Consider the following 22,046-nt stretch of genomic DNA (forward strand, 5'->3'; position numbering starts at 1 on the left):
GGTTTAAAAGGAAATTACTGGGAAGTATTCCTGTCGTTTTTCAAACTGGCGGAGATGTTACCAGATAGTATAAAGATTCCGCTTGTTCAAAATAAACTGTTAAGTCTAACCAGTTTAACTTGCTGTCTCCATCCCTGCACAGAGAGTCAAGTTGGAAATGAGACCACATCACATTCCCCGAAAGACCACTGTGACTATCTCCTGGACTCCATTGACATTCAGCTCAGTCAGATGCAGGTAAAGCAGAGACCAAGTTATCTCCATCTTATCTAAAACCAGCTTGACCTGGAACCAGGACTGTCCCAGCACGTGATTGCAAACATGTTTAGTTCAGACAGAGGTGACCACCATTAGACAGTTTAACCATCTCATTCCAAACCCATTCAGGCTGATACATTTTTAATCTAAACCTTATGTTTTTGTGCGAGAGGTGAATGACCAACACTGAATGTTATTGGGTCTGCTGGAGCGCGAGACTCCCCAGTTCGGACACTGTTAACAGGAAGTATCTCGTTAGTTGCTGTGGTAACTTCATGGAAACCCTAGCACTCGCTGGCTTTCCTTATCAAAAGGTCTTCCTCCCCTCAATGGAATCGGATCACCAGCTCCCTTTTGAGCCCAATGTCCCAGGTAAATGTCATGACCTTTGTGAAGGCAGGCAAACCTTGTTGCTGGTCATCTCAGAAAAGTGTGAGGCACCTGAGTACCTTCTGCCCATCGGCATTGGGCCTGCCCTTGCCTTGGTTTTCAGTGTCCTGGATTTAGATCTGGACTATCTAATTTTAGGCCAAAGTGACTGGGATTAGCATAGACAACAACCTGATGGCTGGTATAGACGTAGTGGACAGAAGACATTGTTTCCATGCTGTATGACTCTCTGACAAGGCTCAGATGTGAGATATCCTAGCCTCAGTCCCAAACATTCATGCATTTTAATTTAGTTTTATTTTTGAGCTTATGATATATGTCCACGGTCGGATGGTGCGTGACTTATGGCCCTTCTCCTTATTGTTGCTGGATCTAAACCTTGGAATTCCCTCCCTACCTACACTGTGTATATGTCTTCACCAGGATGTTCAAGGGGCTGGCTTTTGTTCACCCACTCCTGGCTAGTTAGGGATGGGCAATAAATTCTGGCCTTTTTGGCAAAGCGATTGAAGTAAACTGCACGGAACATTCTGGACTAAGCTCACAATGACCCTGAGCCTTGTCACTCAGTACCAACCTAGAATAGCCCTGGTCTAGAGGTCATGGGTTTGGGGAAGTATTCTCCCAGGCTGTCTCTGAACCCCAGGGTTCACTATTTCCCTGAACTCTAACGGATAGCCAATGAAATCACAAAGCACCCATACTAACTGAAGCCCCTTCACCGGGCTCATACAGAAACTTGTCTCGTTAGCCAGCTCTGCTAACAGCCACTGGCCTCAGTGGTGAGAAAGCCACTTCTCTTAAACAATAAACAACACGGTCGGTATGATTTGGGACCAACCAAACAGGAAAGTTGGGAGGTTTTGGTTAACGGAACCCCAATTTGAGCGAATTCTGTGTAAGTACTGCCCATACACAATTATCCATCGGCAAGAAATAACAGATGGTACACCACATACAATTATAAAGAAAGGGCATTTGCTAATTTCAGCTTTATCAACCAGTTGTTTAGAGGAAAAGAAAAAAGAAAAAGAATAGAAGGGCCCATTGCAATTAAACCAGTCTAAACGTGCACAGCTTTGGAGCTTTTATCTTTCAAAAGCTGACCATTTCTCACGGTGCCAAATTCTCATCACCAGTCACTGGTAGAACTTCCCATCTTGGACTCCTTCAACTCACGAAGCACTACTTGCAATCGCATCTTTCGGTCTGATCGAATCCTACAGCCATCTCTCCCAAACTTCTTTTCTCTGCATCTCCCCCCAAAAAGACCATGAACCCCACCGGAGTCCATCCCAATTCTCTCTCCACCCAGCTTTCTCTAGAACCTTCTCCCAATTCCACCATCCTGATTGGCTGACACAACATTCCTAAGTTGAACATCGTAGCCCCTTATCTTTAACCGAAACCCAAACACTAGCAGTGACATTCTGCTTCTACAGAAAGCTACTAAATGAAATACCCTACAGCATTAAAAATATTAAGCAGTGCATTACATAACCTTATCCTTTCAACCCTGTGCCCTTTGATTTTACAGTAAGTGCCTTCATTCCATGAATCTTGTTGGTTGGACATTTGGGGGTGGATGTAGTCAGGAGGGCCGTGTGGGGACGTGCGGTGTGCTGTGTTGTGACATTCAACGGTAGTACATGACCGAGCTTGGACGTTCCACTATCTGGGCCTGTCCTGGAGGCACTGAGGTCATCTCCCAGAGGGTTTCAATACTCCTACGTCATTCAAGATTCAAGTTTATTTATCATGTGCACGCTGATATTATACAGTGAAATGAGTTGTTTGTGAAAATAACCAACACAACCTAGGGATATGCTGGGGCAGCTGCAAGTGTCACCACACATTCCAACACCAACATAGCGTGCCCACAACGCTCAGCAGAACAACACAGAACACAGCAAGCAACAGGGAAAAACAAACCCATTCCTCCCTCCCATCCACGCATATGCACAGGATAGGCCTCCGGCCTCCAGACTTAGGGCTTCGACTTCCCCAGCGACTTACAGAGATTTGCTGGGTTGGGGCTCTGGCCTTCAGACCTTTGCTTCCAGACTTCTGATTCACCATTGAACTGTGTTAAGCTATTAGCTGTCCTTATGTTGACACTGAGCCCAGCTGTTATGTAAAAAGCAGAACAGAGGTTCCCAACCGTCTTTATGCCATGGACAAATACCATAAAGCAAAGGGTCAGTAGACCCTAGGTTGGGGACACCTGAACTAGAGGGTCAGCAGCGCATATTCCTCCTGAGTGGCCTACAGCCCAGTGGCAAGAACACTGAATTATCCAGCTTCCAGCATCTGCTCCCCTCTGTCCCATTTTGTCTCTTCTCCTGATCCACAGCCCCCATCACCCCATCTTGCTTCCCCTCCTCCCTTCTCCATCTGCCCTTTACCCACATACTTCTCCCACCGGTTCCCCTCCCATCTCCCTCCCTCGATTCCGTCCTCCGCCTTCCTCTCCTGTCAGATTCCCGTCAACTTCAGTCCTTTGTCACTTCCAACAATCACCTCCCAGCCTTTGACGCCATTGTCACTCACCCCTCCATCGCCTGTCACCGTCCCCACCCGGATACATCAGTTGCTTACACGCGCTTGCTCCGCCCCTTCCCTCGACCTTTTTTATACGGCTATCAAGCCTCTTCCTCTCCGATGAATGGTCTCGACCGGAAATATTGACTATCCATTTCCCTCCACAAACCCTGCCTGACTCACTGTTCCTCCAGTGTTTTGTTTGTGGCTCCCGATTGCTGCATCTTCAATGCCTTGTGTCTCTTGTTGTGTAATGACAACTGTTAAACTTTCATAGGATTCGAACTCAATGAGTCATGGACAGTCAACTGCTGGTAGCCTGACTGAGGGGCTCACCTCCTGGAACACGGCAGAACTCTCTAAAAGGACAGGTGAGGCTTATCCATTAACAAAACACAGAATCACTGTGAAACACAGTTCTGATTTTCTTGTAAATTTTATTTGTTTGTTAGGACAAGGCCGGTTTTTATTACCAATCCTCCATCATTCTGGAGAAGGTGGTGCTGAGTTGCCACCTTCAGTATCTTCTGTTGACGGAGTTTCCACTGCGCCGTGTGGAGGGGAGTTCCAGGATTTAGCCCCAGCGATGAGGAAGGGTGGCTGATATCGTACCAAGTCTGGGTGGTGCATGGCTGAAGGGGAATATGGAGAAAGTGTGTTTCTCATTTGCCTGCTACAATCCTTCTTTCTAGAGGTCATGGGATCAGGAGGTGCGGTTTGGGTCAGTGTGTGCTGTGGTGCAGACTGCAGCTAATGTACATTGGTGGTGGAGGGAATAAGCGTTCAGTGTGATAGGTGGGTGCCTGGTAAATGGGCTGCTTTGCTGTACTCGATACCAAGCTTTGTAAATGTTACCATGACTGCACTTATCCAAGCAAATGGAGGGTAACTTGGATGGCAGCGCAGTGTTACATTTTAGTAAATTAAACCATGACAGGACTTGCACAGTGATTGACAGGACCCTGGAGAGTGATGTAGAACCAAGGCCTGAGGGTACAGTTACATTGTCCCTTGAACATGGTGATACAGGTGCTCGCCTTCATCAGGGAATTGACTGCAGGAGCTGGGATATCACGTTGCAACTTGTCAATTGATCTTACTCTTACATTATTGTGTGTAATTCTGGTCGACCAGCTACAGGAAGAATGCCATTAAGCTGGGAAGGGTGCAGAAGAGATTGTTAATGGGACTGGAGGCTTGAGTTACGAAGAGAGACTGGATAGGCTGGTACCTTTCTCCCTGGAGTATATGGAGCTGAGTGATGTCTTTACAGAGTTTTATAAATTCATTAGGGATATACAATAGATAGGGTGAAGAGTCACAGTCGTTTCCCAGGTGGGAGAGTCTAAAACTGGACGACATGGGTTTAAGGTGAGAGGGGCAAGATTTGAAAGGAATCTGAGGGATAATTTCTTCCACAGTGAATTCCAGTTAACTGGGGCACATTGAGCAAGTATATTTTGGCCAAATTAAGCGGCTGCCCCAATTGGGCGAAGTTTCATGGAAGTCGTGAAAACATATTAAAAAGACAAAGTACAGTTTAACTGAATAACAAATTATGTATTTAAATGGAATACAGAACAAATTAGAGCACCACCAATACTACCACAGTACTATAAAACTGTAGGCCCTAGTAGTTATCGACAGTGGAATTCATCCAATGTACACTGCCGTGTTCCTTTGATTGGCTGTAACTGAACAAAATTAGTGCAGACACCCAGTGCAGATACTGGACTACTGTCATGCAATACTTTAGATGATTGCATTCTCCAAATCTTCATTCTCATTGTAACATTCAAGGTGATTGCTGATGCCTTCAAATTCTCCATAGTTCCTAACTTGTTGAAGTAGTGAAACATCTCATTTTCACTCCCGGCTGTTTCTGGCATCTCCAAACCTCAATGTTTCAAACCACAGTGGGCGAAACGGTTCTGAATTGTCTTACTGCTTATTTCTTGTCGACTATCAGTGACAAAAATCACAGACACACTCAACCGATGCTATTTAAAAACTGTTCACTCTGAGCATCGTGTAGTGTTTAATGGCCACACATGTGAATGTGACTGATACTAGTTAGAAACCTTGGCAACTGTCTTCTGCCCTTATTAAGTGGCACAGAATCCCAAATAAATGAAGGGAACCCTAGCTGTTTTCTGGATTCGTTTTTGTTCTTTAAGAGTTTTCCCCAGTAGTGGCTGCCCCGATTAAACATTAGCCCAATTACCTTGATTATGGAATGAGCTAACTGAGGAAGCTGTAGAGGTGGGTGCAATTACAATGTTTAAAGGATAGGAAAGATTCAAAGGGACCGAATGCAAGTAGATGGGACTATTATCTCAGTTAGACATCTTGGTTGGCTGCATGACTGTTTGGTAGGAAGGCTCTGGGGGTCAGCAGGTGTGTCACTTGTAGTAGGATATCCAGCCAGTGACCTGCTCTTGTAGCCATGTGGTTGGTGTGGCTTAAGTTTTCAGTCATTACACTCATAAACAGCTGGGACCTAGTGAATCCCTGGAGAAGTATAAGGGATGCAGGAGTGTACTCGGAAAGGAAATCAGGAGGGTAAAAAGGGGACATGAGATAACTTTGGCAGAGAGGATTAGAGACAATCCAAAGAGGTTTTATATTAACAGAAAAAGGGTAACTAGAGAGAGAATTGGGGTCCCTCAAAGATCAAACGAGACACCTTTGTGCGGCTCCGCAGGAGATGGGCAAAGTCTTTAATGAATATTTCTCCTCTGTTTTTACCACGGAGTTTCCGGAACTAGGAAAAGTAAATAGTGAGATGTTGGGAATGGTCTGCTTTAAATTAGAGAAGGTGCTGAATATCTTAAAGGTATGCAGGTAGGCAAATATGCAGGGAGTGACCAGGTTTATCCAAGAAACTAAGAGAGGCTAGAGAAGAAATTGTGGGAACCCCAGCTGAAATATTTGCACCATTTGCCACTGATAAGGTGCCGTAGACCAGAGGGCAGCAAAAGTTTTCCCTTCATTTAAGAAGGGCAGCGAAGAAATACTGGAAACTACAGGCCAATAAGTTTAACATCTGTGGTAGGTACGTTACTGGAGAGGATTTTGAGGGGAAAATATATGCATGCAGCTGGAAAGATGGGTGTTGATTAGGGTAGACAGCATGGCTTTGTACCTGGGAGATCACATCTTATGAACTTAGTTAAGTTTTCTTGATAAGGTGACCAAGAAGGTTGGTGAGGGTAGGCTGTGGTTTATATGGACTTCACTGAAGACTTTGATCGGGTTTCACATGGTAGGTTGATTTGGAAGCTTATATTGCATGGCATCCGAGGAGAGATGGGTAATTGGATACACAATTGACGATGGAAAGCAGAGGGTGACGGTAGAAGATTGTTTCTCAGACTGGAGGCTGACGACTAATGGTGTGCCTCAAGGGACGGCACTGGACCAATTGCTGTTCATCACCTATACTGATGATTTGGTTAAGAATTACTAGTCATGGTTAGTAAATTTGCAGATACCAGGATAGAAAGTATAGTGGATAATGAAGAATCAGAAATTACAGGAGGCTCTTGTTCAGCTGAATATGTGGGCTGAGGAATGGCAAATGGAGTTTAATTTGGATAAGTGTGGGGTATTGCATTTTGGAAAATCAAGTTGAGGTAGGACTTTCACAGTGGATGGCAGGGCTTGGAGGGGTGCTGTAGATCAGAGGGTCCTTGGAGTAAAAGTGCATGGCTCCCTATAAGTGTAGTCACAGGTAGACAGAGTGAAGAAGAAGCACACTGGCCTTCATAAGTCAGGGCTTTGAGTACAAAAGTTGGAATGTCATGGACTGGCTGTACTGGACATGGTGAGACTGCATTAGACTGGAAAGAGTGTGGAAGAGATTACGAGGGACTTGAGGGGCTGAGTTACAGATAGAGGTTAGATGGGCTGGGCCTTTATTCCTTAAAGCATACGAGACTGAGGGGTAATCATGAGGGGCGTAGACAGGGTGGGTACACTCAGTCTTTGTTTTTTCAGAGTTGGGATATTAAAAACTAATACCCAGGTTTAAAGAGAGAGAAAGACTTTTGAGGAACTTGAGGGGCAACATTTTACACAAAAGTTGGTATCTGTGTAGAATCTCCTGCTAGAGGAAATGTTTGATGCGGGTACAATAACAATTTTTTAAAGACTGTTGGACAGGTACATGGATTGGAAGAGTTTAGAAGGTTATCAGCCAAACACTGGCAAATGGGACTAGTTTGGATGGGTATTTTTGTCAGCATGGACCAGATAGGATGAGGAACAATTTCTGTGCTGTTGGAGAATGAGGTGTTGCGGTTACAGAGAAAATGTGAGGCTATAACGAGGTAGATTGTTAGGATGTGTCAGTCTTATTCCATTGGGATAGAAGCTGTCCTTAAGCCTGGTAGTACATGCCTTCATGCTTTTATATCTTCTGCCCAATGTCTGTGGTGTATGGGGTCTTTGATAATGTCTGATGCTCTACTGAGGTTGTGAGAAGTGTATTGAGAGTCCATTGAGAGCAGGTTGATTTCTGTGATATGCTGAGCTGTGTCCACAGATCTCCACAGTTTCTTGCAGCCTTGGACAGAGCAGTTGCTATAGCAAGCTGTTAGGCATCCAGATACAATGTTTATTGTGGAGTATCTTTAGAAATTGGTGAGGATCAACAGGGACCTGCCGAATTTCCTTAGTCTTCAGCACTGAACATCATTCAGTGACAATACTAGTGGGGAAGTGGGATGTCCTGCCTTGTTCCCCCGATGGTTCAGGTTGAAAGGTCACTGAGTCAGGCACGGACACCTGGCTGGTTTTGAGGAGAATCAATCAGAGACTAGCCCCTCCTGGTATATCGTCCTGGTGCAGAGTGTGCAAATCCTGGTGCAAAGCACGTTGCTTTGGGCTCCACCGTGGTCACAACATTCCTAGTGGAGCTACATTCCTTGGCTTTGGGATTTGTAGAGTCTCTACAGCACAGGGACATCAGGGGCAACTGGGGCTCTCACTCAAACTCTACTGTCGTCTCTCACTCAAACTCCACTGTTGTCTCTCACTCAAACTCTACTGTCGTCTCTCACTCAAACTCTACTGTCGTCTCTCACTCAAACTCTACTGTCGTCTCTCACTCAAACTCTACTGTCGTGTCTCACTCAAACTCTACTGTCGTGTCTCACTCAAACTCTACTGTTGTCTCTCACTCAAGCTCTACTGTTGTCTCTCACTCAAGCTCTACTGTTGTCTCTCAGCTGCAGGATGCCCTGGGCAGGTGAAAGTTCAGAGTTCAGTTGGTCCTGGAGATGTGAAGGTAACATGTGGTCAGATGATGGGTCCCCGAAGCGATGCTGAAGTTTCTTTGGTGGGGCCTGGAAAGCGAGGGGCGGATGGTGAGTGCAGGAGGAGGCAGTATGAGTGGAGAGTTCAGAGCCTGCTGGGACCCCAGCAGATGCAGGAGGCAGCCCACCACAGCGACTCCAACAGCGTGTGCACCGAGGACTTCGCCTCCCGCTTCCGCGAGGGGATGGTGAACCCTGAGCTGAGCTTTGACTCTGGGTCAGACAGCATCCTCTCATTCTGCAGCCAGGCTTGCCTGGGAGAACCTTCTCACAATTCCACCATCTATTATCCAGAGCCACTGGGAAATCTGGGAAGTGAAGCCAGAGAACTTCCTTGTAAAGAGTCCAGGGAGGAGAGGGCTTGGTGTGACCAGGTGTGCCAGCAAGGTGGCGCAGCAGCTCTTCAGGAAACCTCAAGAAGAATTCAGGCACCCAAAACCATAGGGAAGGGTGAGCTTGTTGGGCTCATTAATGATGAGGCTATCATTAACAAGTCTGCTCACTCCATGGCCCAGGATCAAGAGATTGTCCAACAGTTTGAGGAGGAGTTGAAGCAAGTTCTGACCGGGACCGGGACCTGGTCATGGGCTGGGTGTGATTGGGAACAGGCCGTGCCCCGGGGCCGGACCCATAGATCCAGAAGCACTGAGTCTTTAGGTGACAGGATTTCCAAGCTCAGCAAGGACAATATGTTGGAGCAAACTTCACTGCTACAAAACCCTCCTGCTGGGTATGAAATTGAGCTTCCAAACTCCACCACAAAAGCACCCGTGAACTCCAATCCCCAGAGAGGAAGCGTTTTGGTGGCAGATTACCCCCCAGGTGTGATGAATTGTGGAGGTCTCATCACCAATCGTGATGGTCTCGGAATAAAACTTACCGAGGCTCCGAAGAGACCGTTACAGAACCGAGAGAGGCGAGGTGGAGATAACCGCCCAGTACTTCAGGCGTTTTCCGCTGGGTGTATCAATGAACCAATCCCATTGCAGCAAGGGAACACAGCATCCAAAGCCCCTCCACATTACCAAGGGGAAATTCAGCCGGATAAAGAGGCGATGAACAGGTCCCGCCCACCCGTGCCAGTATTTTGCCGTACAGGGAATGCCAGCCCTGCAGCAGGTGAGGGCACTGCAGGTAAACCCATCATTTTGGGCCAGTGGAAGAGAACGAACAGTGGTCTAGGAGGCTCTAACTGCAAGTTGCAGCTCTCCTATCCTTGCAGGAACCGGCCGGTTCAGTCGCTGGATTCTGCTGCTTCTCCAGTTTGCCCTGCCCGGAGAGGCAGCGGTGTCAGTGAAAGCTTTGTGGACTGCTGCCCCGTGCACGTCCCCAGGGACAGGATGAGGTCCCTGGATCCACCACACAACAAGCTGATCGGCTCCAGCAGTGTGGCCACAGCAAAAGGGCCACATTCACCGAGCATCACGCAGGGGGCTTACCGCGAGGGTCTCTGCTCCTTCCAAGATAAACCTTCTTCTGGTAAGTTCGGACTTCAAAAAAATCAGTCTTGTGCATTTGTCAATAAAACTGCATTAATCGTATCTAACATTTCATCCATTGCTCAATATTTACCTGACAAATGACAGTACTACTACCTTAGCTTTCAACATGACCCTCAGGGAGTACACTTGTGGTTCAGGAAGAGAACAGGGAAGTGGCTGGAAAAAAGCGGCTTCCTGCATTTCCCATTCCTCACTCACTCACTCCCTCCCTCCCTCTCATGGAGACGGTGTGATGTGCAATGTCCAGAAACTCAAGTCTCCCTTCACCTAACCTGATCTCTGCAAATTTTATTTGCAGGGGCTGGAGGGTTGTAGATGCTTTGTTTGCTAAAGCTGAGGAGAGAATAGCTAGCCTGTTCCAGGCAGTAAGTTCAGTGGTGGAGAGGGAATAGCCTTTCAGAACATGAATATGGGGTAATGAGACTAAGTGTGATTTAAGTATATTACAATTGATATATAATATATATCCTCCTGTACTTTGTATTCTTTTATGTAAGAAATCAATAAAAATATTGAAAAAGGAAAAAGAACAGTAGGAAAGGAGAAACCACACAGCCTTTGGGGAAAGATGAACTGAAGCAACACATAAGATGCTGGAGGAACTCAGCAAGTCAGGCAGCATCTATGAAGGGAAATAAACAGTCGCCGTTTCAGGATAAGATGCTTCATTAGAATTTTCATCAATCACTTTAAGTTATCAACCCAGATTGCCTTACTTTCACTATGAACATCTTTTCCCTGTACACTTTCATCCCTATCAGGAAGGTGTTAATGCCCTCTGCTTCTTTCTGGACAACAGACCTAACGAGTTCCCCTTCCCCACCATCCTCGTCCATTGGGCGGAACTGTCCTATTTTCCATGTTTCGGTGTTTCTATTCCCATTTATGTAAGGTGGAGCAGCTCAGGACTGCTGGCATTACTGCAGCTGCTGAGAGAATGTCACCATTAATGTCTCATTTTACAGGTGGGGGACTCCAGGCCTTTGCTGACGTGAGCGGGTGCTACACTGCGAGGACGTGCTGTAGCCCCACGAAGGAGACCAGCAGGTTAGAGAAATGCAGCGCAGTTTTATCTCACCCCAGAGAAATTTACATCCTTTGAGTGTGTCGGTGCTGAGAGAGGAGGGAACTGGGATTGATTCTGCTCTCCATTGCTGTACCTGAGGAGTTTGCACATTCCCCCTGTTTCCTCCCAAATCCCAAAGATGTGCAGGTTGTCAGGTGAATTAGCCACTGTTAAATTGCCCCTTTGTGTAGATGAGTAGTGGTATCTGGAGGGAGTTAATGAGAATGTTGGAAGACTTGAGATTAACTTGGAGAAGCATCTTAGTCAGCATAGGGAGGCTGTGTGTTCATGAATGTAGAATAAAATGGGATTTGTATAAAAGGGTGTTTGATGATTGGTGTGATTTGGTGGGCTGAAAAGCCCATGTCCCTGCTCTTACTCCCTAAACTAAACATACACTCAGTGGCCACTTTGTTAGATGACTCCTGTACCTAATAAAGTGACCACTGAGTGTATATTCATGGTCTTCTGCTGCTGTAGCCCATCCACTTCAACGTTCGATGTGTTGTGTGTTCAGAGATGCTCTACTGCACACCACTGTTGTTATGTGTGGTGTTAGAGTTACTGTCGTTTTCCTGTCAGCTTGAACCAATTCCCTGACAGATCTCATTAGCACAGTGTTTTCACCCACAAAACTGCCACTCATTGATAGTTTATGATTTTCATACCATTCTCTAGAGACTGATATGTGTGAAGATTCTAGGAGTTCAGCAGTTCCTGGGATACTCAAACCACCCAATCTGGCACCAACAATCATTCCATGGTTAAAGTCACATTTCTTCCCCGGCTGCATAACAAGTGAACCTTATGACCATGTTTGTATGCTTTTATGCATTTGAGTTGCTGGTATATGATTGACTGGCTTGATATTTGCATTAATCAGGTATACAGATTTACCTAAAAAGCAGCCACTGAATGTGTTTGGCATGCAGGACTAGGCAGTGAATGGTTCTAAACTGAGTCCCCCAACAAGCGAGACGGCAGTGCAGTCCATTAACAGGACATCCATACTCTCCCTAGCAGGAAGTTGTTGCAGAACCAACACGTGGAGCCAAGTGGAAATCTCAAACGCTCCCTTTCATCCTGAAGTGCAGCCTTGAGGTTATCATCGAGGCAGCAACTCCAATAAAATTTTTCCCATAAAATCATTTCAAAGCCATATAGAATATAGAACATTAAACAGTAGAGTGCTGGACGGACCACTTGGCCCACAACGTTGGGCCGATCTTGATGCCAACTTATATTAACTGTGCTCCTCGTGTGTCATCCCTCTCCTCTTCCCTTCATGTTAATGTACAGTATTTATTTTAAAAAAGCTTCAAACTCCACAAAACTGTCACAACCACCCCTGGTAATCTATTTCAGGAACCTATCACTCTGAATAAAAGAAACTTGCCTTTCATTTCACCTTTAAATTTCATCCCACTCCTCCCCCAATCGTAAAATCATATCCTCTGGTGTTTGATAATTCTGCTCTAGGGAAAAGATTCTGATTGTCTGCCATATCTATGTCTCTCACAATTCTGAAAACTTTTCCCCTTAGTCTCCAGCACTCTAGAGAGAACAACCTGAGTTTGTCCAACCTTTTCTTATAGTTCTTACCTTCTAATGCAGGCAGCATCCTGACAAACCTCTCCAAAGACCCCACACTCTTCCTATAATGGGGTAACCAGAACTGTATGTAAATACTCCAAGTGTGTCTAACTAAATTTTACTGTAGCTGCAGCACGACTTCCTTAATGTTATACTCAACAATGAAGGCAAGCTTGCCATATGCCTCCTCTATCACTATTTCTATTGGACTCTGTTGTATCTCTAATTTTCACCTGATTAGTACATGACACAGGTAGTAATCTTGAGATTAGAACCCTTGAAGTCTTGTTTTTAACTTGTTACCTAGCTCCCTAAAATCCCTTTGTGGAACCTCGTCCCTGCTCCTGCCTCTGTCACTGATGCGTCTATGGACCATGACCGCTGGCTGTTCACCTCCTTTCTCAAGATTGTCCTGTACCGTGCCTCAGCCAGTGAACCTGTCTGCAAGTTTACCCTGGTTCTTTGAGCTTGCCAAGGTGAAGGAGGCTGGCAGGAGACAGGCTCCTGAGATGGTGTGAGTGCATTTATTTTTTGTTAGATTTAATTCTTGTCATTGCTGTTTATGTGGTGCTACAGTGTGTGCCTGTGGTGCTGCTGCGTATGCATGTGCATTGAACAGTAAACTGGACTTTGACTGTGAGTTTGCTCTGGTGATTCCAGGTATGGAAACTCCCAGAAAGTGACAGTGGGTGAAAATTTCGGGAGGCCGTTTGCAGAGTGGAACAGTGAGCGGAGAAAGTCCAAGTGGGATTCCAGCTTGAATGAATGTCCAAACCGTTCCTGGAAGTGGAACAGAAGTCCTCAGATGTCCAGCACAAACAGGGTGCAGTATACTCCTTCCTCAGACACTCTGTCAACAAGTTCCCTCTAATCTGTAATGACTGGTGTGCGCAGAAGTCTTGTGCTGTGCAAGTTTTTGCCCAGTGACAACAACATGTGCACACTGAATTTTTAAGTGGAAGTAAACCTGAAGCTATCCTAAGAATAACAAACTACCAAGTACAGTTTGTTGTTTGTTGTTTAAAAGAAATAAAATAATACACATCATGAGCTTTCGGTGTATCAGTTTCTACTGTTTCATTAAACCACTTCACTTTAAGTGAACTAGCAGTTCATTTGCACTTCACGCCTTTTGCTTCTTTGGAATTTGACATAGGGAATCAATAATTTCAATAAGTACAGAATAAATAAGCTAGTTCTAAAATCTGCAGACAAATCATTGCAAACTCCATGTTGTCAACAGCATCCGCATCAGAAACTGGAAAAGGAAATGTGACCGTGTACGATCGTGAAGTATACTTAACATGCCAACGACAACCGTTTGTGCGTAGTGTAAACTCCTTTGTGCACTAGTAGGAAAAGTGTGTGTGTGCACACCTTAGAGGGAATGTTGTCTGTCACATAGGACATGTACTGAGCGTAGGGTAAAAGACACGATACCAGGCACTGTGACCCCACAGTAAACTACATCTGAATGGTCTGAGTCTAGATACATCTCACAGGACTGTGAAAAGCAGCAGAAATCGAGAGGATGGTTCCTAAATAAGGTCAACTTTGACTTTCTGGAAGGTAGTTTCAAGTTGCTGTTGGTATGTGGGAAAGGCGGCATCGGGGGACAGCAGGAGTTATTTATAAATTCCAATGAAAAGAAATCTGCAATGGGCATTGACGGAAAATCTTTGGGAATAGTTTTGTTTGAAAGGGAAAGATAGCGACAGGAGACATTCAGCCATGGAGGCCTTACAACTGATTCTGTCCCTTTATACACTTCACCTCTGCTGTGGGACTGCATGTTGGGGCGTAACAGCCCATTCTCACTCTGGATCAGGGATGGAATGTGGGGCGTACTTGTTCAGTGAGACACTGTAATCACCTTTACGCAGTCAGTGGGCTTGTAACTTCTGTCCTTAACTCAGGGTCTCTTCATGGATGAGGACAAATTAATCGTGAACCAACATCAGCTCCAGGTGTCTGGGCAAACCGGATCTGAGTCTCTGTGACTGGAGAAGGTGATGGGGGTAGTTGGGGGTTTCCTCTCCTTTTCTGGTGACCTGCCTGCTACTGGGGGGGCGTTGTGTGTAGAAGACACCCATTTGGCCAGTAACTGCTATGTTTCCTCACTCACTCACCCTCCTACACCCTAACTTCAGAATGTATCTAACTAACAGTTTGAACAAGATGGCAGCACCCCAAAGGTGAGGCCATAACGCATAAACAAAAATCAAACTGCAAATGCTGGAGATCTAAAACCAAAGCAGAAACTGCTGGAAATGCAGTGCCACCACAGTCTGTAGCTGTGGGAGATGAAACAGAGGTAGGATTACCGGTTGTGGCCTAGGCTGCTCAATATGTCCAGTATTCCACAATGTGCAAAGGTGGGTCTCGCACTGAGACTTGAGACTTAAGAGTCCAAATAAAGGTTCTCAAAATCCCAGGAAGTGATACAAGTGTTGATGCCGCAAGATTTGGGAGTCATTGTGCAAGACTCTCAGAAGGTTAATTTACAGGTTGAGTCTATGGTAAAGAAGACAAGTACAATGTTGATATTTATTTCAAGGGGAATCGAATATCAAAGCAAGGAGTTAATGCTGAGCCTTTATAAATAGACACTAGTCAGGCCACACTTAGAGTATTGCCAACAGTTTTGGGCTCCATATCTCAGAAAGGATGTGTTGTCATTCGAGAGAGTCCAGAGGAGGTTCATGAGGATGATTCCAGGAATGAAGGGGTTAACATACGAGGAGCATTTGGCAGCTTTGGGCCTGGAAGTTAGAAGAATGCGCGGGGATCTCATTGAAACCTACTGAATGTTGAAAGGACTAAATAGGGTTGATGTGGAGAGGATGTTTCCTATGGTGGGGGTATACAGAACTAGAGGATACAGCCTCAAAATTGAGGGGCATCCCTTTAGAACAGAGGTAAGGAGGAATATTTTAGCAAGAGAATAGTAAGGAGGGGGGAATAAAGAGACAAGCTGGGAGATGATAGGTTGAAAAGGCAGATGGCTGAAGAAGAAGGAATCTGATAGGAAAAGACAGTAGACCAAGTGAGAAAGGACAGGAGGACGGGCATTGGAGGGAAGTGAATGACAGGTGAGGTGAAGAGTGGGGATAAGAAGGGAGCAAGAAAGGGGAATAGAAAAAGAGAAGGGGGAAGAAATAGTGACCAAGGCTGGGAGGTGGCAGGTGAAAGCAGGAAAGGGTTGTGGATGATGGAATCTGGTAGGAAAGGAAGGGGGAGCACAGAATCAAGTAGAGGAGGTGGTGTGGTCGGATGGGAACAGTAGTGACAGGGTATCCAGTTGTTTACTATACCCCACTACTCTCACCCATTCCCCCATCACCCTCCTTTCTCTGACTGCCCATCACTCCCTTTCCCGTCAGATTCCACCTCGCCCCACCCAGCCCTGACCTGCTGGCTTCCTCCGGATTTCGGATTCAGCAGGCTCCTGTGTCTATAATTGTACTGAGACCCGAGTTTCTCGCTCTTGGGTGGAACACACACAGAGTGCTGAACTTGTGAGAGAGCAGGGTCATAATTTTGGTGTCAGATCAGTGGAATAGCCCACTAATTCACGAAGGATTCTGTCCACTTTCCACTGAGTCTTTATCTGCCCAGTGTCTGTAGAAACGCTGAGCCCTCTAGCCATTGGGAGAGGCACCTCTGAACAGAGCCTTGCAAATATCATTATATCACTCGCTCTCCAGTCCTGGTTGCCAATTTCCAGTGAATTCATTTTTCTTTGAAGATTTGTTTCTTTCACTATTTTTCCTCTCTTTTTGAACTATTAGTTAATTTTTATATATTTTTAATTGTAATTTATAGTATATTTTAAGTATTGCACTGTACTACAGCTACAAAACAACAAATGTCACGGCAATTGTTAGTGATAAACCTGATTCTCATGCTGATTGTTGCAGCAGATGGAGACAGTCTAATGCTGGAAGTGAAAATAAATATTTAATTACGGAGTTGCAGCCAGAGGTTTGGAAGCTAGTCTTCTCTGAATCACAGGATCCTTCCAGCTTTGGTATCTGTGTCAGTTTGGTATTAATATTGGAATTGGTACCAAAATACAGAATAAGGCTGCTGTGTCATTTTTAATTGCCGGACTCTCGCCTTTACATTTTATTAGACTAACTAATGGCTTGTCTCATCTCCCACCGTGTAACTGTATCAGGCCTAATTGCCATGTTACAGTGCAGACCCCCACCCCCACAGACCACTCCCCCACTTACCCTCCGCCAGATACTGAGCAAGCCAATCCCCAATCTGTGTGAAAGATCTGTACATACACAAAGGCAGTCAGCCGACACCGCCAGCTAGCATTTAGTGCTCCCTACACACAAACGGTGTTAACAGGGGTGCCTCTGATAGAGTCTTACAGCACAGAAGCAGACCAACTCTGTACTAACCATTAAGTACCCACTTACATTATACTTTATACTTTATTGTCACCAAACAATTGATACTAGAGCGTACAATCATCACAGCAATATTTGATTCTGCTCTTCGTGCTCCCTGGAGTACAAATCGATAGTAAATATTAAAAATTTAAATTATAAATCATAAATAGCAAATAGAAAAGGGAAAGTAAGGTATTGCAAAAAAACCAAGATGCAGGTCCGGCCCAGATCCGGGTCAGAATCCGTTCAGCAGCATTATCACAGTTGGAAAGAAGCTGTTCCCAAATCTGGCCGTACGAGTCTTCAAGCCCCTGAACCTTCTCCCGCAGAGAAGAGGGACGAAAAGTGTGTTGGCTGGGTGGGTCGTGTCCTTGATTATCCTGGCAGCACTGCTCTGACAGCGTGTGGTGTAAAGTGAGTCCAAGGACGGAAGATTGGTTTGTGTGATGTGCTGCGCCGTGTTCACGATCTTCTGCAGCTTCTTCCGGTCTTGGACAGGACAACTTCCATACCAGGTTGTGATGCACCCTAGAAGAATGCTTTCTACGGTGCATTGATAAAAATCCTATTTATCCTATTAATCCTATTTATCCTATTAATCCTATTTATCACCCTCTCATATACCCATCTACCTCCCAACCCCATTCACCCATTACCTCCTACACCAGGGGTGGTTTAACCAACAGCCAGCACACCCAGGGGGTGTGCTGATTGGAACCAGACAGGATGAAGCTGTGGACAGGGCCCTGGCTGGGGTGGTGCGGAGAGGCCTTGGCTCTCACAACCTAACAGAAGCTCCTTCTTTCTCGTTTCTTCCAGCAGGCGAGGAAGGTAGCAGAGAGAGGTCAAAGTGAGACAAGGTCCTCGGAGGTCCCAGGGAAGGAGACAGAGAGCAGGTCTGATCGGGTCAGGTGAGAGAGTACCTGCGTTGGGCCAAAACTTTGCCCAATTGTGCTGAGTTTGCCAATTATTTGAAGTGGAAACGAGGGAAACTCAGAGAAACAAAAGAATAAAAGGGGCCTAAGTTTGGCTGCATTTTGTATAGGGGTGTTTGCAGAGTCCAAACCTCAAACAACCAGTTGTCTGAAGACCTCGGGTTGGGGAGGGGGCAATAGCTGGAAACCTTTCACTCTGTAGGAGTGCAGAGGGGTTAGCCCCAGTAAGGTGGGGGTGACAGTTCTCATGGTAAAGGCAGAACATTGCGTTTTTGTCCAAAGGTTAGCAGAAGTTGCCTTAACCAGCAGATGATCAACAGTGTCGCATTCTGTTACCACCTCAGCCTAAAACCCCGACCGTCCATCTCCACCCTCCCCAACCCCTTGCAAACTTCACACAGAGTCTGTATCTGGGCTCCATGGACAGGTTGACGCAGATCTTGGGCAAGAGGCAGCAGAGCTTGTTCCCCTTGGCCAGAGCGTCCAGTCCTTTCCTGCGTTGCCTGGGATCAGGGATCTGCTGGGCTCTGCGGCCCCTTTCTCTGAAGCTGACCGGGCATGTGAGAGGGAGAGGTCACCACACTGCCGGCTTTTCCACAGCACCCCCCAGAGTAGTAGTGCTCTGCCGTACACCCCAGACAATGCCGTCCAGCAAACCCGCTGTGGACCCTCAGTTGCAGTCTGTCAGGCTGGGGAGGTCAGAGGATCCTCCCTCTCTCCTCTCTCTCCCACGTTCAGGGGCTCTGGGTCCAAGTCCCAGGCCAGAGAGCAGCGCACATTGAGAGCAGGACTGAGGGAGCGCAGTGCTGTCTCTGACCTGAGACAATTAACCAGTGCAGCCAGGTTAAAACAAAGGGTTTGTTTTGATAACATCGTTAGGGACCCCACCAGCAAGGGCATGCCCTCTTCTCACTGCCACCATCAGGGAGGAGTTACCGGGGCATGAGGACACTCACTTGACATTTTAGGAACAGCCTCTTCCCCTCTGCCATCAAATTTCTGAACTGCCCATGAACCCATCAACAGTACCTCAGTATTTTCATTCTCTTTTTACAATGTTTATTTAATTTTTTATATATTGTAACTTATGGTAAATTTTATGCATTACACTGTACTACTGCAGCAAAAAAAACAGATTTTACAACATTTGCAAATGTCAATAAACCTGAATCCAATTCTGATAGCACTTTTCTAAATGGCTGGAAGCCTCACAACTGTTTACAGTCAGTGAAGTGTTTTGAAGTGTATTCACAGGGGCGTATTCAGGACACATCACAGCTGGTGGAGTGATTGGAGTGAGTGTGTAACTCACGAGGGCTATAGATAGGGTGATTGCACACCCTCTCCCCCAGGGTTAGGGAATCAAGAATTAGGGTCTAAGTTTAAGATGGGAAGGGGGAGATTTATTAGAAGCCTGAGGGGCAAATGCCTCACTGAGGAGGTGGTATATATATGGAATGAGCTACTGGAGGTAGTTAGTGGCTGAGACAGGAAAAATAACATTTTAAAGACGCATTGGAGTGTTTCATGGATAGCAGGAGGGATACTGGCCAAGTGTGGGTAAATGGGATGTGCTTTGTGGGCACCTTGGTTGGCATTGATGAGTTGAGCCAAAGGGTTTGTTTCTATGCTACTTGCTCATGACCCCTTACTCACCGTGTACAGGGCACCGAGAGCAGTCTCCACTTTAGAAAAGTGCACTGCGATCTCCATGATCCACCCGAGAGGGCAGGCAATGCACTATGTTCAACGTCAGTCCAAACACTGGCACCTCTGACAGTGTCGCACTCCCTCAGTGCTGTCAGCATATTCTGGGTTCAGCTGACCGTGAAGGGTTTTGAATTCATAGTGAATGCATGGTGACGTGCTCCTGGGGACCACAGTGTGATGATTTACATTAGGGTGGAGGAGGGAGCTGATGTTTCTGCAGTTGTTTGTTGTTGTGATGACAGGGAACTGTATTTACAGCAGGAACACAGTAATGAACTCTCTTCCCCCCCCCCCATCACCCCCACTGTCCCCTCTTCACCCCGTCTCTCTCTCCATCTTCCTCAGGACAGAGTTGGTGCTACTAGAGTGTGATGGAGATAGTGGCCAGCAAGAGCCCAGGGGATGGAGTGACCTCTGCAGCACTTGGAGGCAGCACAAGGTCACCGAGGGGGTGCAACACCAGGTACTGGAGAACATATCGGAGTTTCACGAATTCTGACCCCCTTACGGTAGGACAAATGGGATTGACATTAACTGCTCTGTTGTTTCACTGGCACGGACACAAGTTGTCCCCACTGAATTTACCAACGCATTGGGAATATCAGTGAAAGAGCTGTCCACTTTAGCATTCATCAATCTATTCTGAAATGGTCCCCTTCAAGTATCTGTCCATGTCCTTTGTGAACAATATCCTGGATTTACTCCCACCACTGCTTCTGTGGGGCATTCCATGCCCTAAGTACTATTGTGCTGTATTTTTCTTCTCCTCATTCATTTACTGCTGGTCTATTTGGAGTTATTTACGTCCCTCCCTTCATGTTCTCCATCAGAAACACAGATGATCTGGAGTGCCTCCATCAAGTTTCTTGGACTTCTCTATTTGAATAAGCAAACCCTGTTTCCCACCTGACAACCAAAGCCCTGGTATCACCTCCACATTCTCGGCCAAACACAACTATACCCTTTCTGTAGTTTGGCTCCCAAAACTTTCAGCTGTTGTGTAGACAATACTTCATCCAGACTTCTTGTCTCCTCTTCCTAACAGTAAAACCAAAGGAGGTAGTTGTTCCTCCTTCACCTACTCCAAGTAATTACTTTTCGAGAGATACAGTACCTTCCAGCCCATGAGCCTATTTAAATCATGTGACAAATTAACCTGCTAACTCGTATGACTTTGGGACATGGGGGGAAACTGGAGCACCCAGAGGAAACCTATACGGCCATGGGGAGAACGTACAGATTCCTTACAGATAGTGATGGGAATTGAACTTGGGTAGCTCACTCTGTAATAGTGTTATGCTACCCACTTCACTACCATGCTGCCCCAAATCTGGAGTCCCTCTACCACATTTTCTCTTAACCTTCTCTGTCTGAATAAGCAAACTCCTCATAGCTAAAGCCCAGGTAACCTCTCTACACTTTGGCTCCCAAATCTTCTCACTGTGGCCTGGCCAAGACCTTCTCTCAGCGTGCTGTTATCCCTTTGTCCTAGCTGGCCCTGCCTCCCTCGGGGCTTCCTCGCCGCTCTGCAGGCTTCTCATCTCTCTCCCTCTCTTTATCCCTACGGTAGCCAGGAGGGTTGGAGGTGAGACAGGAGCCAGGGCCAGCCGAGCTCACACAACTCCTGGTCAGGAACAGCCAGCTGGAAGCACGGGTCAGGGAGCTGGAGAGGAGCCTGGAATCTGCGGTGAGTCTGGTGACGTGGAGAAAGTCACAGCTGAATTAATGGCCGCTATCTCACTGGGTACGTGCAGTGAGCAGATCTCCTCTGCTCCGCTCCTTTCCTATGTTTCTGTTCTTGGTCAGACTATTGGATCTCTATGATCAGCTCAGACAACGTCCACTCCTTGGAACCCCACACCTTCACACCCAGACCTTCCTCGCCCCATGGTGCCTTTTCACTCCAGTTGGTTGTGAGGTGCTGGAAAGCAGATCTTCACTGACCACTGAACTGGAACTGGAATATTATTGTCACATGTGCAGTGAAAAGCTTATAACGTTCATTTGATCCAGTCACTACACAGTGCATTTAGGTAGAGAGAGGTAAAACAATTACAATACGGAATAAAGAATCAGAATCCAGTTTCATGTCACTGGTATATGTGGTGAAATACGTTGTTTTGTGGAGGAATTACATTGCAATACATATTTTAAAAATCTATAAAATTATAATAAGAAACATAACAAAAAATAAAATAAAGTAAGTAGTGGAAAAAAGAAAGCAAAAAAAAGAGAAATATATTGTCCATTCAGAAATCTGATGGCGGAGAGGAAGGAACTGCTCCTGAAACATTGAGTTTGTGTCTTCGGGCTCCTGTACCTCATCG

General features: G+C 46.1%; 1 protein-coding gene across 5 annotated transcripts in view; it reads left to right on the forward strand.

Annotated features, from left to right (window-relative positions):
• The window catches only part of LOC140190800 (uncharacterized), a 66,376-nt gene that overhangs the window by 15,533 nt on the left and 28,797 nt on the right, over positions 1 to 22,046 (forward strand). For 3 of the 5 annotated variants that reach the window (XM_072247650.1, XM_072247653.1, XM_072247651.1), the window contains exons 2-9: positions 143 to 237; positions 3,467 to 3,560; positions 8,421 to 9,986; positions 10,975 to 11,056; positions 13,329 to 13,491; positions 17,897 to 17,985; positions 20,065 to 20,182; positions 21,290 to 21,406. In XM_072247650.1, coding sequence (XP_072103751.1) covers positions 143 to 237; positions 3,467 to 3,560; positions 8,421 to 9,986; positions 10,975 to 11,056; positions 13,329 to 13,491; positions 17,897 to 17,985; positions 20,065 to 20,182; positions 21,290 to 21,406 — 2,324 coding nt within the window. Of the gene's footprint in view, positions 1 to 142; positions 238 to 3,466; positions 3,561 to 3,777; positions 3,843 to 8,420; positions 9,987 to 10,974; positions 11,057 to 13,328; positions 13,492 to 17,896; positions 17,986 to 20,064; positions 20,183 to 21,289; positions 21,407 to 22,046 lie in introns of those variants that run through there. The other 2 variants (XM_072247654.1, XM_072247652.1) reach the window with 2 other exon arrangements.

This window comes from Mobula birostris, chromosome 31 (genome assembly GCF_030028105.1).
Source record: "Mobula birostris isolate sMobBir1 chromosome 31, sMobBir1.hap1, whole genome shotgun sequence".
In the NCBI taxonomy this organism is placed as follows: Eukaryota; Metazoa; Chordata; class Chondrichthyes; order Myliobatiformes; family Myliobatidae; genus Mobula; species Mobula birostris.